General features: G+C 46.1%; 1 protein-coding gene across 3 annotated transcripts in view; it reads right to left on the reverse strand.

Moving 5' to 3' along the window:
- LOC1273835 (protein unc-13 homolog 4B) overlaps positions 1-16,641 on the reverse strand; it is a 34,068-nt gene extending 17,427 nt beyond the window's left edge. The window contains exons 1-14 of one of the 3 annotated variants that reach the window (XM_061651612.1): positions 16,454-16,641; positions 16,119-16,387; positions 15,671-16,044; positions 14,389-15,587; positions 13,954-14,323; positions 13,764-13,888; positions 13,348-13,693; positions 12,825-13,262; positions 12,256-12,758; positions 11,919-12,165; positions 11,721-11,849; positions 11,226-11,641; positions 10,807-11,140; positions 7,512-7,630 (exon numbers count right to left, since the gene is read on the reverse strand). In XM_061651612.1, coding sequence (XP_061507596.1) covers positions 10,807-11,140; positions 11,226-11,641; positions 11,721-11,849; positions 11,919-12,165; positions 12,256-12,758; positions 12,825-13,262; positions 13,348-13,693; positions 13,764-13,888; positions 13,954-14,323; positions 14,389-15,587; positions 15,671-16,044; positions 16,119-16,387; positions 16,454-16,641 — 4,938 coding nt within the window. In that variant the 3' untranslated portion in view covers positions 7,512-7,630. Of the gene's footprint in view, positions 1-343; positions 1,138-1,304; positions 1,996-7,238; positions 7,631-8,328; positions 9,483-10,806; positions 11,141-11,225; positions 11,642-11,720; positions 11,850-11,918; positions 12,166-12,255; positions 12,759-12,824; positions 13,263-13,347; positions 13,694-13,763; positions 13,889-13,953; positions 14,324-14,388; positions 15,588-15,670; positions 16,045-16,118; positions 16,388-16,453 lie in introns of those variants that run through there. The other 2 variants (XM_061651611.1, XM_061651610.1) reach the window with 2 other exon arrangements.
- Positions 16,642-16,668: the final 27 nt, after the last annotated feature.

The following is a 16,668-nucleotide window of genomic DNA, read 5'->3' on the forward strand; positions in this document are numbered from 1 at the left end:
CGATATAGAGTATTACATTTTCACTCTGTTTCATTAGACACTTCTTTAATACTTCATAGACTTTGATCGTGATCAAAAACTGATCGTCAGCATCTTTTAATGTCACTTTACTTTTGCCTATTCCCAATAGATGACACCACTAGCACTATTACTAGTACTATTTGTGCTATCGCACAGTTCACTTTCTCTTCACAATATTGACAGATGACAGGTTTTTCAAAACATTGCAATACCTTGAATACTTCAATCTTTAAGGATACAAACATTACTTGCCTTATCCAGTCTTCTTTGAAAAAACACTCAGTTAAACGCGAAACTCTCTACCTAACTCAACGGTACTAACCTGCCATCCTTGCCTTTGGTAGGCTTCCCCTGCTTGGAGCGTATTTTGCGCAGCATCCCCAGGCTAAAGTACTTCTGCCAGGCGCTCTCCTCCTCGTCGTCGTACTTGTACGTGAAGAAACTGCCACCGCCGCTCGTCAGAAAGGTGTTGGTCCGCCGGGCCCGTCCGTTCTTACCAGCCCGTCCGAATAGCCTGTCCGACCAAAGCGACCGACTGTCCGCCGGTTTGGACGATCCGTTCCGTAGCCGTGCCGACTGTTGGCCGACCTCGTTTAGGCAGTTTTCACTTTTGCTCCACCGACCGGCCCCGTTGGACGCTCGATTGCCAATGCTGAACAGATTATGTATGCTTCCGCTCCAACGCCCAAAAGTGCTCGTCGGAGGGGCTAATGAATTCGACTGCGTCTGTGCCGGTTTTTGATCGCTTGAGTTATTTTCGGCACGCTGCTTTGCGCCTAGTTTGATCTGCTGCTGCCGGCTGGAGTGCGGCCCGACCACAGGGTTTTTCGCGACTTCGATCGTCGGTACAACTCGATCCGTAGTCCCGTTCCTGCGCGTCCTCGACTGTTTGCGATTTTCAGACGGCGATTGTTCGTCCACTATCGGCAAGTGGTCCAGGCTGCTCCGGTACATGATCGAGTTGGAGTCGATGGCGTTCAGCATGGTGGAGCTGCCGGTATCGAAGCTGCGCCGCTCGTACTGCTCCAGCTGGTTCGCTACCTCGGAGTAGTAGCTGAGCGTTCTATAGCTTTGCTCACTCTCGTCACCGTACCCCGGTGACTCGGACGGCCAGTTCTGTCATGAGCGGAGGAAGAGGGAGAGAGAGGACCAGAAGAAATACATCAAAACAAAATGACGATAATAATGACGAGCGCGGATGTCCTTGCGGGGAAGCGCAGCGTGGCGTTACGGTCACTCCACGCAATGCAGAAGCACTCACATGTGACCTCCGACCGACTTACCTTGAAGTGTTCCGGTGGCATAGTTTGGCGTTTGTTGTAGAATGGCGTGTACATTTTGTAGTTGAGTGGATTGCGCGCATCACTGTTGATGCCGAGCACGAGGCAGGAGGACTGTGCGGCTACCGATTCCTGACAGGACTCGCGCAACGTGGCTCGCTCGGTGGCAACGCCATGCCTTCGCCTCGGTACCACGGGTCGCACCCGGTTTTCATCTCCCTCCAAAATGGCCGTATTGATCCCGTTTGCAATCTGCAAGTTGAGGGTTACATTGCCGTATGCGCCTGTTCTTCGTCGCTGAGGTACTCTTGGTTTGGCGCGTTCTACCGTACCGGGATCGTACTCGATCGCGTTCGGAATCGAAACTTCCGATTGGGACAGTGACGGGCTGCAGTCTTGTGAGTCGCTGTGGCTTACGATGTACGAACTATGACGAAAGGCAGCATCGGCACTGGGTCCATTTTGTAGCTCCGACGTTGCAAAGAGATTGTTCTTTCTAAACAACGCCTGCGAGGGTAGGGGAGCCGTGCCGACGCGCGAATGGCGCCGCTGGCGTATGGGATGATGGGTGCGGCGAAACGTCGTCAGGGACACATCGTCCGGCTCGTCTTCCATGAAGGGTATTTGATTAACGATTACGTTGGTCTGGTAGATGGGATTCGTTGGATGACAACAGCTGGAACAATGGTCGAAGCTGGCGGGAGAAAGATAAAGAGCATTAGCTTAATCATACCGGAAGTCTGGTGGGTCATAGTATTTGATGTTTAGGTATTTTGTAATGTCTAAATGTTACAGGATTAGTTCCAACAACTTTATGCTCACGTGTTTTCCACGTTTATCAAACAGAAACGCTATTATCTAGTACGTTAGATAAGAAAATTTACTACATAACTGGTTTGTTTTTTCTAAGGTTAATTAGAAGTGAGTAATTACGATTAAGATTCATGAATCTAAATGAATCGTTAAAATGGATAAAATAATATGAATTCTAAAAATAGATATTTATTATTGTCACTAAAAAACAGATTAAGTAAACCACTACTTCTAGTCTAATCTATTCAGCTTACTTCGAAATAACTTCTTCTATTGACTAACGTCCTACTCGAAGAAGCCGGTATTTACATGCTTTGAGACGTATTCAGAATCACGTAGCCTGATCGTTATGTCCTTGCTATTCTAGGCTTGAACTCGAGTTCGAATTGCAGACCCTCGAGATCCCTTCAAATATTTGATTACCAAGATCATTGTTCAACAACCTTGTTCATACATTACATAAAACATGTTTGAAAATGTTTAAAAACTGTTGTAATAAAAATATCACGCGATACAGCATGTTCCAAGCGCACATTTGCCAACAGTGTGCAGGTACAATGACCCGAAAACGTTGCTTTTATATTACCCTTTACCGCTTGAAGGACAGTTGTTGCTTCTTATCAAAGCGTGAACCAAGACACAACACAATCCAACCGTTTCGATATGTCAACGGAACAACTGAAAGCATGGCGCACGTGTGATTCACCAAGAATTGCTACATAGTGTGGTACATGCTTTCGGTACGCATCCAGCATGTGCAGTCACAGATGTGTGGAAATGGGTTGAAGCTGTTATTCGAAAGCACGAATGTAGTTGTATGTGTAGTTGGATGTATGGATAAAATGATAAAATGTATGTTCTGTGTTCTAGTTGTTCCCCTTTCATAATGCTGCCGATTGGACTCTCCAATCTACATAAAGTCCAATTAGCGCGATTTTGCATGTTCTATTGATGTATGAGGGATTCCCCTCAGCGGCTGACATCGCAGGCGGTCAGAAACAGAGAAATACTTAATTCACACAGATAAAAACTAAAAATTCTTAACCATTCTCTTTCTGAGTCATACTATTTGTTAAAACGATAAAGTTGGTTCTACCACTTCTTTTTTGTACATACAACGATTTAAAAGGCATTTTAAACTTCGTTATCCACTTACGTTCCAATCACATTTTGCTGCGAATGCGAATAAATTCAATCGAACGGAATAAACACTAAAGAGAGAGAAAAAAACAAATGTTCTACAAACACTACCGGAACGAATACGATCACACTTTCCGACACGGATGGCCAAACGACTTTACAAACTGTCACTTCGTACGAACGCCAATGCAGAACTGCGGAATACATTTTCACTGGCAGCACCGTTGCCTGCCGTACTTTTGCAGACATTTTCAAGTGAATGAACAAAACAGAAGGGTGCCGCCGATACGTAGGTGCGTACCAAGCACCGCCAGCATTTTTCCGGCAATGTGTAGCGGTGGTGCTATGTAGTGTTAGATCGAAACGGTGTGAGCGATAAAATGAACTACCCTCCTCGCCGAAACGTCAAGGGACAAGTTCAATGACAAACACAACGGGCCAAGACGTGGTTCGTTTCTGTTTTATGTTGATTGTATGCCTACAAGCATGAATCAGCAGTTGGATAGTAATTAGAGAACGTGTGAAAATAACATAGTCGAAGGAAGATGCACAGCAAAAATGGCATAAATAATGTTTTTAATGCTCGAGTAGTGAGCTTTATACATAGTACAGCTGTCAAATGTACTGTATAGCAATTATTCCGCCTTTGATTCAAAGCCAAAATGAATAGAAACCATACTAAAAAAAAAAAACATAAACAAAATTACTAATCTAATTCTGGACATGGCAGAGTCTTTACATTGGAGGGTTTTACAATTCTAGCATAAAATATTATCCCTGAGATTCATCAAAACTTAGAAGAAAATGTTGATAGGAAATAACAACATTAGTTTAAGCCTTTAAAAATCATCACTGGCCGCTTTATAGACTTCCAAGGGTCGCATTTGTCCCGCTGGTCGCAGTTTAAAGACCTATGATATATTCTATATTCGCACTCCTACATGTCTCGATTCGTTGGACCATCTTCTTGTTAGTCTGATTATCCGGTTAAATGGTACTAATAATTTTACAAATGCTGTAAAGACCGGTACGGCATTGTAGTTCGTTTAATCTTAATGTAAGAATATAGAGTAAATCGTGTTGCAATGTTTATCGATACAGAAAGATACTTTTTAAATAATCTCTAAACCAGTGATGTCAAACTCGTTTCGGGTCGCGGGCCGGATTAGAGTTCAAAATATTCCCGCGGGCCGCAGTTGAGTGGTGTTGGGTGGGAGAATCTGGGTGTGAATAAAATTCTACCTTTTTATTCTTAAGTAAATCATTAAGATATTTTAAGTTTATGTCATTTTTTGTTTTCTCCATCACACACTACACGACATGGTGCTTTCGATCAACGAAGATTATTAAGGACTTATTCTTTGACCTAGAATCGTATGTCCATTTTTTCGTTCACAGTTTACATTTACTCATACATAAGTTTGGTGACAGTTGCCCTAACTCGAACATTTTATCGTTCTTATGCAATGCCCCAGATATATGCTTTGAGGCTGCCTGGACGATTCTTTAAACCTCGTATATCGCCTCAACATATCGACACACGAATAACAAATGCTGCATTTTGTCAACGCCTATTACTAATAACGATAGCTCATAATTTTAGAACTATATCGGCAAATATTCGCAAGATATGAGGCCTTTTTTAAGGAAAAGAGTCTTCCAGCTTCTAATAGGCCTCATACAATTCACGCCATTTTAAAGTGCTTGGATTTTCAAGATTTTTTAAGATGTCGGTCTGATTTTTCAGAAGGGTAGCTAAAGAGTACCCTCAACAATTAAGTGAAGAAAGTGGCATTCCGAGTGGTATACATGGATTCCAAATCATCCAGCAAGCCTCAAAGTCAGAAAATGGGTGAAAATATAGGAAAATATGAGTTCGACTTAAGGGAGCCGCCAGCAAACAAGAACTAATACACATGCCACATGCCATCTTTGCGGATACCTTCCCAAAAACAGCCACTATAAGTAACTTACTTCACACTTTGTCAATCGAACTATTGAGACTGAATGGTGAAATCATCTTCCTCGGAAGTCTCGTAATCTACAATCTACTTCAGTTACATTCAAATAGCTGCCAAAGTTCTGCGCGGCCCGGATTGATAGGCTTCGCGGGCCATATGTTTGACATCTCTGCATCTCTCTCTCTCTCTTTAAACGTAAAAAAATATTACTCGTTGTGTAATTATACAGGTGTCCCCCGAGGTACGACTGTATTTGGGACCGAAAAAATGGCCCAAAGCAAGGCGTAAGTCGAAATAGTCGTATGTCGAATATCTGTCAAAGTTAAGTTTAAAACCGAAGTTGAAGAAGCGAAATCTATGATATCGTGATTTTTATTTGAAATAATGTTTGATAATGTATTAATTTTACAAGGAAAGTCGTTTACGTGATATAAATATCAAAGATCGACTAGTTGTAGAATCTTTGGAAATGTCAGCACAGAAATTCAAAAAAATACATCAATTTCTTCTCACTGACAACTTTCAAAATGTCAAAATCAAATGTCAAAAATGTGAAACTGTCAAAATCAAAATCGTCGTATCTGCGAATTGTCGTAACTCGAGGAGGTCGTAACTCGGGGAACGCCTGTATTAAATCCTAGAGTTAATACTATTCTGCTAGACCAGGGGTCTCCCAACTACGGCCCGCGGGCCGCATGCGGCCCTCAAGAGCTTATAATGCGGCCCACGATGACTTTGCCAGAGTTAATATAAATATTACGTTATTATGAATTTTTCAAATAAAAATGTATTTTTTACTTTTCTTAGACAAAAATCAAGCCTTAGTAACACGAAACTGTACAAGTATTAGTATTTTGTTACTTTACTTTAGTTTTGTATTTTACTTTAGTATTTTGTTGTAAAAACGAGATTTAAACGTTCACTCATCAGTTAAAGGTAGCGTCAAATGGCCCCCAACATAGTTATTTTTGAAGCAATGTGGCCCGCAAGCTGAAAAGTTTGGAGGCCCCTGTGTTAGACCAACCAACCGGGCATTTTCATAGATAAAGTTTTAAAACACAATTATTTTTGTGACTTATGGCCGTAAAAACATATCAGCAAACAAACATGTTTTGATTAATTTAACGAAATTTACTGTTGAGCTTAATTGAAAGTATTGCTAAAGCTGATATTGTATATAAAATAATAGTTTATAGCTAAATTTAGAATCTGACTGGTTTCTGTGCCTAAACTGACACTTTAGAAACAAAAATGAGAAAGACTGTTAAGGCCGGGCTACATTGATCGTACTCCTGAGTGTAATTTTTGTGAACGCGTACGCCATCTAGCGGTGGCGGGTTGAAGCTACATGTTGGTATAATTTATCTGTCAAAAAACGTTTTGGGTCGAGGAGGCTATAATTTTACCCAATGATGGATAGATGTTGGAAGATGGGGAAAAATGTTGCCCAGCGCTTTGTATCAATGACGATTTGTCCAACAACAACAATTAACGGCCTACTTTGTTGCAATTTATAGGCGTGTATCAACATTTCAAACGGCATACAAGTAGCCTGGTCAAAACTTGATGAGACACCAAGCATGAATAATTTTGACACATAAATTATACCGACATCTAGCTTGCGCTGGTCGCCGCCAGATGCGCTAGTGAAAATAAAAATTACACTTGCGAGTACGATCAATGTAGCCCGGCCTTTAGAATGTATTGCATTAGTTTAAATCAATTATGTTTGATGCTTTGAGATGAAAAAACAATAACCTTTTCTATGATTTTCTACACAAAACCAGTATGATGCTGTCCCATTTTACCAGATACCAGTAGATTTGTTTATCTCTACGCAACGTAATATTACCACCTAAGTTATAAACACTGCATACGTACTGTACGTTTCATATGTTTTGAACGTAGTTATACATCATGTACTTGCAATAGCATAGTTCTGCACCCGCCGTGCGCTTTGTTTACATGCATGCTGAAACCCTCCTGTCTAGCTCCTCATTCTCCACAGGCGAGCTCCACTTACCTGTTGCGATGGAAACCGTATCGATGATGCCCACTGTCCGGCAGCAGGTCATCGCACTGCACTGATTTATCTTCATACTGACGCTCCTCCAGACTGACCGGTATATCACCGCCCGCCACATCCACACCACAGCACGGCACAATTCCAGCCTTATGCACTTTCGCGGATTTCACCCCCATTAGCCCCAGGCCCGGCTTCAGCCAAGGAGGAGCACTAATTTTGCGCAAACCTTTCTTCTTTACTTTCATCTCACTTTGGACATACTGTGCGGCACCCGTTCTTGCCGCCATAATGTCTTGTTCTTTGGCGGTCTGCATTCTTGGTTCACTATCACGGCAAAGCTCACATTACCACCACTGAATTTGGAACGTACTGTTTGGCGTTTGGCAAAACTAGAACCAGAGAAAGAAAGAGAAAATGCGAATGAACTTGTTTACTGACTTGTCAAAAGACCTGCAAAATCGATTTCTGCACTGTCCAATGCTTGCTAGGATCGGTGCCGGCGTCCTGGCAGGGATGACCTATCATCCTGCACTGACAGCGAAACCGCAAAGACAACCCATAAAACCCGGCACACACGCTGGCACACAAACGGCCCGGTTTCTTCAATTTGTTTTAGTTTTTTTTTCGCTGGCAACTATCGATGCGAGGAAAATGGAACTTTATGTAATGGGAAAATACCAGAACTAACGACAGCAAGGGGGGGTTCATCGGAACGACAGAACGGGTAGACAGATAGTTCCAAAGGTTGGCTATCATCCAAACACCCGCACACACCCACCAAGAACCCGCACACGGAGTAGAATCGGCATCGAGGGAATGAGTCATCGCGATTCGATTCCGAGGACGATAAAGTAAGAAATTTGCCATACGCAACAGAAAGCAATCGATTTTCCACTGCCCGTTTTCTTTCCCGCCAAACTGCCGCCCGTATCTGGAGGCAGGTAGTTAGTATCAAGGTTGTTTCTGGGCGAGTCAGTCACGCAATTAATATTAGTCATATTGTGACTTTCGATCGAATTGATGCACTGTTTTGCACATGACGCACTATGTCACAACTTTCTTCTATTTTTATTACACTATCACTTACAATGATTGATCCTACATTCATCTTCACAAAATTGAACACATTTCACACACTACACCGAGCACCACTTCAAATTAACTGTACTGCATCATACACCACAAACTCGTATGCACTGGCGTTGCTCGTCGCTTGATGCCACCTATCCCGAATTATGCCACATAAACTACAGTCCATGGAGCGGGGTGCGGCCAGAATCAACCCAACAACCAACACAGGAGGCACAGTTAATCACATTCACCTGTATTAAAACGCGCGCGATGAGGCACGAATTTTACGCGATCACAATGGACGGTGGACCGCGCACCAACGTGGTCGCCTACTTGGACCGTCCCGGTGATTGCAATTACTACTACACTATCTTGGACGCCACCATGCGCGCCGCGTTTGGGTGGTTTTATTTATTTACATTCTGTTGTAACACACAGCGTGGCAGATATCTCAATGTGTAATCTTGGTGAAACTGAACCATGTTTATTGTAGGCATACAGAACACACACACACTGAGTGGGGCAATTTTTTCGCGCAGCCTTGACACGTCCGAAGAGATTGGGACTCCGCGGCAGATAGAACACGATACAGTTAGTAGGGAACACTACTTGTTGCGGTTTCTCACACTTTCTTTTCATTGGATTGGCTCTTCAAAGTGCTGCAGTAACGCATGCTGCTACCTTTGAAGTTTGAATTGCAGCAATTGACAGGAAAGGTTAAACACTTAGTTTTCATTTCTAAAAGGTTGTCATAATCAAACTGGTGGAATTTCCGTTTGCATAAACACGACCAAACAACAAGAACACTATGATTCGTAGTTTGTCTCCCACCGTGATACGATCACAAAGAAAAAAAACCGGAGACGTATGCCGGCACTGGTGGAATCTTCTCATCTGGAGTAATCGGTCCGGGATGACACATCTTTACTATCCCCCGGGATGGGCACAAATTCGCGCGAATATCTTCATGGTTCCCGAAACCCTTCCCTCGTTGTACCAATTAATCGCAACGCAGATGAACTGTTAATTGACTAATGGTGCACAGACAGTCCGTGGGTCGCAAACACACTCACACTTACACTCAGGCTGCGGCCCGGGAGCGACAATCCACATGTTGGCCACCAGCCAGCCGACCAAACTGCACTGGAGCACTGAACGCGCATTCTGAATCGAATGGACTTGTTTGTTCCGATGGACACCGCCACCGGCCGCCCGCGACGAGAAGCGAGAGGGTCAGAGGAATCAGAACGGCAACATAACATACAACATGTGTGTGTGTGTATCTGTGGGGGGGGCAAAGTTACGGGCATGCCCACCACGCCAGACTTCCGTCGCGGGACAAAAAAAACTTCCACGGGTGTATGTGTTTGGTATGTCTTTCTCTCTCTCTCTCTCTTTATCTCTTATACCATTATTTTGCATCTTCTTTGTGTTGGGGCAACCCGCACTGCGTGACAAACGAAGCGAAACAAGGCATTACACGCTTGCCGCCCTCTTGCTGTTGGTGTGTGTGCGTGTCACGCTTCTATGGTTGCTATGGTAACAAAACAATAGATACATGGTCGTCATCGCGCCACAAGCACAAGCTACAATCGCGTTCGTAAAGTGTATGCATTCACCAACATAAAAAGAAGTATACCTCTCTCCCTCACACATCAATCTCTCTCTGCCTCCACCCTCTTCACAAGACAATTTAGATTTGTCTTGATGAGCCTTGGTGGAGAGTGTGTAATGTTTGGCGGCGTGGGGGAGGGGATTTTCTCCCGCAATGTTGCCCCCAACGTGATTGAATCGAGCGGATGAGACATCCCCTCTCGCTCGTCCCACCGGTCGGAACAGTCAGAGTCACGCATTGCACGAATTGCAACCCCCTTCACGTGCGAGGGTCAACCGGAAATGGGAAACCTGCTTTTCCACCTGCCGAAGAGTGTGCCCGCCGCGATTCAGCCAACCGTAACGGTACGGTTCGGTTCTGGGGTCTGAACTTTCCAACCAATATGGTCTCCTCCCGCACATCCAACTCCCCCCCTCCCCTTCCTCCTCCCCGCCTCATCGGAAGCCCTTTATCACTTCCAAACCTCTACCCCTACGCGGGAAATGTCACCCGGATGGCCCTAATTTTTGGTTTCCCTCTTTAATTTGCCCGAATTTCCTCCCCATTCCAATTAGAATTTGAAATATTCAAACCGAAGTAGTACAGCTCTGTCGATTAATGCTACAAACGCATCACGCATGATAAATAAATTAGTGGAAGACGTAACACGCCACAGAGACACGATTGTTCGGGAATTAAAGGTTCGTAGTTTACCTTTCTTGATCACGATTTGTGTTTTTTTACGCTCGCTATGCATAGAATTCCAATACTAATGCAACTTTTAGATTCTTTGTGGCACAAAGGGATAAAAAACCTTATTCTAAATACTAATTTTATTTTAAAAACATGCAAAAACACGGTCAGTTCTCATGCATCCTCCAGTAGCCAACATAAACATACCTAATTCCCCAGCAGGTGATGAACGTTGTGCGTCATGACGCTGGTAGACGCCGTCAGGGTCGGATACGTCTTGAGCCGCTGCAGCTCGAGCATCGTGCCGAGCTCGAGTATGTGCGTGTGCTGCGCTTGCACCAGCCGCACCAGGCGGGCCCGCTCGACGATCGCCGTCATCCGGTCCTGGGTTGCCTTCTGTTCCGTCTGCTCCAGCTCCGCATCCCGCTGCAGATGCTGCTCCGTCACGTCAATGTTGAGCGTGCGCGTTTGCTGATCCAACTGCTTGTTGTCCTTGCGCTTCGTCGCAATACGCTGCTCGATCTCTTCGAGAGCGGTTTTGCTACGCGTGTGCAAAACGAAACGAAAACAAACATGCATCAGAAACAGTCTACCATTGGGCGGAGCAAACGTTCAGCATCACTTACAGTTCCTGCAACATTTCCTCCTCGTTCTGGACCGCGTTCCGTATCTTTTTCTCCAGCGCCATCTGGCTAAAATCTTCCGACCGCTTCATACCCTTCATCTTCAGCCAGCTCTGGACCTCTTTGGTGATCTTGCACTTCTCCACCGTGGCGAGCTGATCGCGCAGATCGCGCAGCTGCAGCTTCAGTGCCCGGTGTTCCCACTCCTGGAAGATGATTTTGCGCCGGAACAGGGCTGCATTGATCATGGCGTTCAGTTTTTTCGTCCCGGCTCGCCGGATGATGGCATTGATGTCCTCGACGTCGGTTCGGTGAATTAGTACGCAACGGTCAAAGTCGCTCGTCCGACCGGACTGCTGAATTTCGATCCAGCCACGCTTCATCACAAGCTGAACCGTTCGGTTGGTAGCGGCCTCAAACTGTGGGTAAGGTAAGAAGAATCCCAGTAAACCAAAGCCGATTGCTGATGCCAATCTGCACTGATTTACTATAACCCACCTGATCATTCTGCAACTGCTCCAGAGATTGTTCCAGGGAAGTTAGTACATTGCGCTTGCTGGTAATTTCGCGCTGAAATGCGGCTATGGCTGCTTCCGCGTCGGAGAGCATCAGCTCACAGCTTTTGAGCTACGTTTTGGAAGACCAGTCCGATTAGCACGAGCATGTTTGAATGTTTCGCAAGTCCACGACACTCACCCTAAACTCACTCTCGATCTTGATGCGACGCATTTTGATCAGCGTCTGCCACAGGCTGCTGTCCATTCCGGCCGGACAGTTGGAGGGTTGGTCCAGCGACTCGCAGTGCGCCAGATAGTCCTGACATTCCTTGGGCAGCAGCAAGTTGCCGTGCGTACCGGGCGTCTTCTTCGCCACGATCCGCTTTGCCATATCCTGAAACACCGACACGGTGACGATCGACCGTAGCTGAGTCTTGGGTCTTCGTCTGGAGGGGAAATTCAAATAAGAGATGTAAAGTTTAAGGCCCAACTCTGTATCTCCAAAGATCTGCGATCTCCAGGACGACAGACATTACTTGAATATCTTGTACGCTTGATCGACGAGTGCCGACTGGGCCGTGTCGGAAAAGTTAATCTTAAACTGCTTGTCCAGCAGCCGATCCTTCGTCCGCAGCGTGTCGTACGTGTTCCTGTAGTCCGCCGCCTTCTCCTGGAATTCGTTCAGCACCTCCGTCAGCTGGTCGGTGTAGTCGGCGTTCTGTTCGATCTGGGCCCGCAACCGAGCAACGTTTGCATCATACACCAGCCGGGCGTGATTGTAGAGCGTTGCGCGAAGAATGCGCATCTCTTCCTGCCGAATGGCCGCCTCGATGATGATCTTCTGGAGCGTCAGCTTCGCCACCGCGGTGTTGAACCGTTTGATCTGCTCATCCAGACTGATGGCCAGCTCGTGCAGCTCGTCCTGGAGCATCTTTCGGTAGCGCAGCCTTTCCTGGTGCAACACTCTGCTTTGCTCTTCGTATTCGTTCACCTCGCGTATGTCGGTTTCGTTGTAGTGCTGTGGTTCCTTCCCAATTTCCTGCAAGCAAAACACAACAAAAAGCGTGAGTCTGTATTCTTGTCCACAAATCATGCCCTCGAGTACCAAGCATTGGGGCAGCGGTAAACTCTTTTTAATCTCATCCTCCCACCGATGCTCCAGCACACCGTCCATCATTGTCACGAGAGCACGATCCTTGAAATCGTCCTCCAGGAGTTCGCGCTGTCTTCGCTCACGCTCCTGCCGTTCCAGCTCCAACAGCCGTTCCACGCTCGGACTGATGTAGGGTGCCACCGGAATCTCGCTGTCCTCCGTGTGTATGATCGTGTCTGGTCGTTCGTCTGCCGCATACTTGGGATCTTCAATTTCCGTCACCTCGAACTTGTTCCGATCGGCCATCAGATTGCCAAGAAAGACCAACTCCTGCTGAACGTACCGTGCCCTACGGTTGCGCTTCAACACCAGCTCCATCTCCTCGTGCTTGAGTGTTTTGATCTGTTCAAATTTTTCGTTCAACAGCGTACGTAACTTTTCAATCTCCAACTGTCGGGAATGTACATTTTGGAAGGAAAAAAACATTTTGATCGGACACCACATGGGACGATAGAAACACTTGGTCGCGACTTACATCACCATAGATAAGCTCAAAGTACAGCTGCTCAAACGTGACCACCTCGAGCTGGTCGTATCTCAGCGCATACGGTTGAAAGAACTGGTGCGTAGTCGTACCGGACAAGGCGTACGATTTCTCCAACGAAGCTCGGGCCAGATTGTCTAGCTCGTTGGCATACTCGGGATCACGGTTAAGGATTGATTCCAGCTGATAGGTAGGCGTCGGTTTCCACGGCAACAGCGCATCGTGACTGGCGTTCAGCTCCGTCTCCCGATACACGCGCACCTTCTCCAGGTGTTGTCTGTACTCGTTAGCTGGCACAATGGCATAGTTTTCTACAAATGCTTTCTTAAACATCGGTCTGAGCAGACGAAAAACGTTATCGTTTCGGAGTCTAAATACATCAAAACACGTGCTTTTCCAACACATACCTGATTTTCCAGGGCTTTTTGGTCATTATCATCCAACAGTTTTCAATCAGCTTCTCGTTAATATCTTTCTGTGATTCGATGAACTGCTGCAAACGCTTCTTCTCCTCGTCTTTTGTATGGTTTGCCTGCGTCAAAAGAGATCTATGTTAAGTATTAATCCCTTCTCCAACCATCCCAGCAGCTAGCTTACTTCCAGTGTGAGCTTTTCCGTCGCCTCCGCATTCAAGTTAAACACCTGCAACGGGAACCGCTCCTCCACGGGAGCTCGTTCGTTGTGATTAAGTAGCTCTTTGAGCTGGTGCTTTATCTCACCAAACTCGGCAAAAATTGCCTCGTGTTCGGGTTCGTATATTTTGCCCTTTTCTTCCCACCGTTCCCTTTCTGCTTGCTCTATCCATGGAATCGCTGCGTCGATGACCGTTTCGTCGAGCAAAGATGAGATTTCTGCCTCACACGGTAGCGATTTCGATGTATTGGATATCGTATTAGGACTTTGGGGAATTGGTTGCAGCAACTTTAAAACCGTCAGCATTCCACTGTGGCATAGTACCGTTAAAAACCTACGTGAAAAGTAAAATAATTTTTAAAATTTCGAAGTATCTCAGTTTCAAATTTTGATACGCACTCGCTACTTCTGTCCAAGGAGATCTGCTTGATTCCTCCGTTGAATCGTGCATCAAAAGTTAAGGAACAAATCAGTCGGTCTGTCGCACACTCGTAAAGCGCAATCTTGCCATCCATCGACCAAACGTACAGGTAACGGTCGTCTACGCACAGTTCCAAATGCGACACCGCCAGTGGAGTTTTGATCGTTCGGAGCAGCACAACGTCAATGTCTGCATCCGTTCGTGTAATCTCCAGCAAATCAATAACGTTGGTCCGTATTTCATAGGCGTAGAAATTCAAATTGGTGCCAGCGCACTTTGGAATAATGTGACAGTAACCTTTCGGCAGCCTTAGTTGCGTTCTCGTCGTCTCCTCCAGGCTGCGCTGCTTCACGATAAATTCAATTGAACTGAAGCTAATGGTGTCTTCCGTTTCTAGCGGTTGCACAACCAAAACCTCCTGACTGCTGCACCACATGAACAAGTGCTTGGCTTTTCCTAACTCCCCAAACACTTGCAGCACGTTCATTTGCCACCCGTCGGACAGCTCTAAAATTGCTATCTGACCTGTTGCATCCACCGCACCGAAGTATCTACTATCTGCGATGGCAAACACCACCGAAACAATCGGATGGCGCGAAAGGTACAACCGTCCGAAAAGCTTCACTTGCTTACCATCAACTGCAACTAGATGTAGATATCCGGTGTCTGAGCCTACCACGAAAAAAGGCATTTCCGGGTGATGGGCAATGGATGTCACCCGGCCTACGGTTATTGTATCTCCCGCTGCCCCGGTCTCAAGCTGCAAAAGCTTGACCGTACCGGCCGCCGGTTTAATTCCAACCAGCTGTTGTTGGGCATCATTCAAGCTGTTGTTAAAAAATCTATATCCCACGTCCAAATCTTTGACAATTTGAAACTCCACATTGCGCACGTCCGTATCCAGCACCGTGCGCATAATGAAGCCCTCCGTCGTAATGCCCAACAGCCCTTCGGCGGTGGAATAGCTTAGCAGCAGGCTGTACGAGGCATCCGACTGGGTAGACCACATTTGATTCCAGGTGCCTTTCTGTTTCTTGTAGAAGTTGACCTGCCCATCCGGCGCGCTAACGAAAAGACCGCCCTTGCAGTAGAACACATGGGGGATGTACTCCTGATCGGTTGTCAAAGGTTCGGGATTGCATATGGTTTGACTGATCTGTCCTGTTGATGCTAGTATCTGCAGAGAGAGAGAGACAGAGAGAGAGAGGGAGATCGTTACAGAGAAATAGTGTTTGAAGTAGATAACCCACGGCAACTTACAATGAACACTTTTGCCCGTTGTGTAACCACTGCCAGGTTCCCATCGATCAGAAAGGTCACACATAGGGGTAGCTCATCCGTGTCCAACTCCAAGTGAACCGTTCGTTCAATCAGCCGGCTGATACGGATGTTCCCATGCACCTCCCAGAGTTTAAGGTCCGGCTTACGGGGCGCATACTGACACACGGCAAACACTGCCGATGGGCTGCAAATCAAACGCTGCACTTCGCAGAATATGGAAGAAGGTTTCTTGCACAGCAGCTCCTTGCTTCTCCACGCGTACACTTCCAGCGAATAGTCCGGCACACCGGTAAGAGCTACCAGTAGCTCACTCTCGGAAAAGCAAAGTGCCGTGTAGGAGCATTCCGTTTGATCTGAAAAGACGATCACATCACACACTCTTCACCATGCATATTTATGAACATTTTTGCAAATTACAATCGCCCACCTCCTTCAAGAATCGACAGCACAGTGTTGGCCGGATACGACACAAGCAATATGCGGGGATTGGTGCATCGTTCCGCAAACGCCACTATAGGAAACAGCTTGTGGCCTGCGATGCAGGCTACCCCATTGCCCGAGTGTACACCGTCGGCCGAATAGTACGACTTGGCCGTAGTTTTCAAGTTCACGAACAGAATATGGCCACCCATCGCTATGGCGACCGCCGCGTTACCAACGACGCAAGCCATCTCAACCACGCCTGGATTGATCCATCTGCAAGGGAGGAGTTGGAAAAGATGGAACACAATGTGCGTTTTAGGGTTTCTGAACATCACTTACAGCGCCTTAGTTCGGATATTTTGCTCCATTCTCGGTTTGGCTTGTTGAGTTCGCTTAAAAAGTGTTTTCACATAAAAGAAACCGCGCACTCCCAGCTCTGAACTGCTACTGACACTGAACGAATGTCTTCCGATAAACAAGGTCGTGGCATGCTTGTACGATTGCCAAGGTAACCAACGCTGACACATTTGTTTACTACCGAAAGAGAGGCTATC

The sequence above is a fragment of the Anopheles gambiae genome, chromosome 2 (genome assembly GCF_943734735.2).
Source record: "Anopheles gambiae chromosome 2, idAnoGambNW_F1_1, whole genome shotgun sequence".
Lineage (NCBI taxonomy): Eukaryota > Metazoa > Arthropoda > Insecta > Diptera > Culicidae > Anopheles > Anopheles gambiae.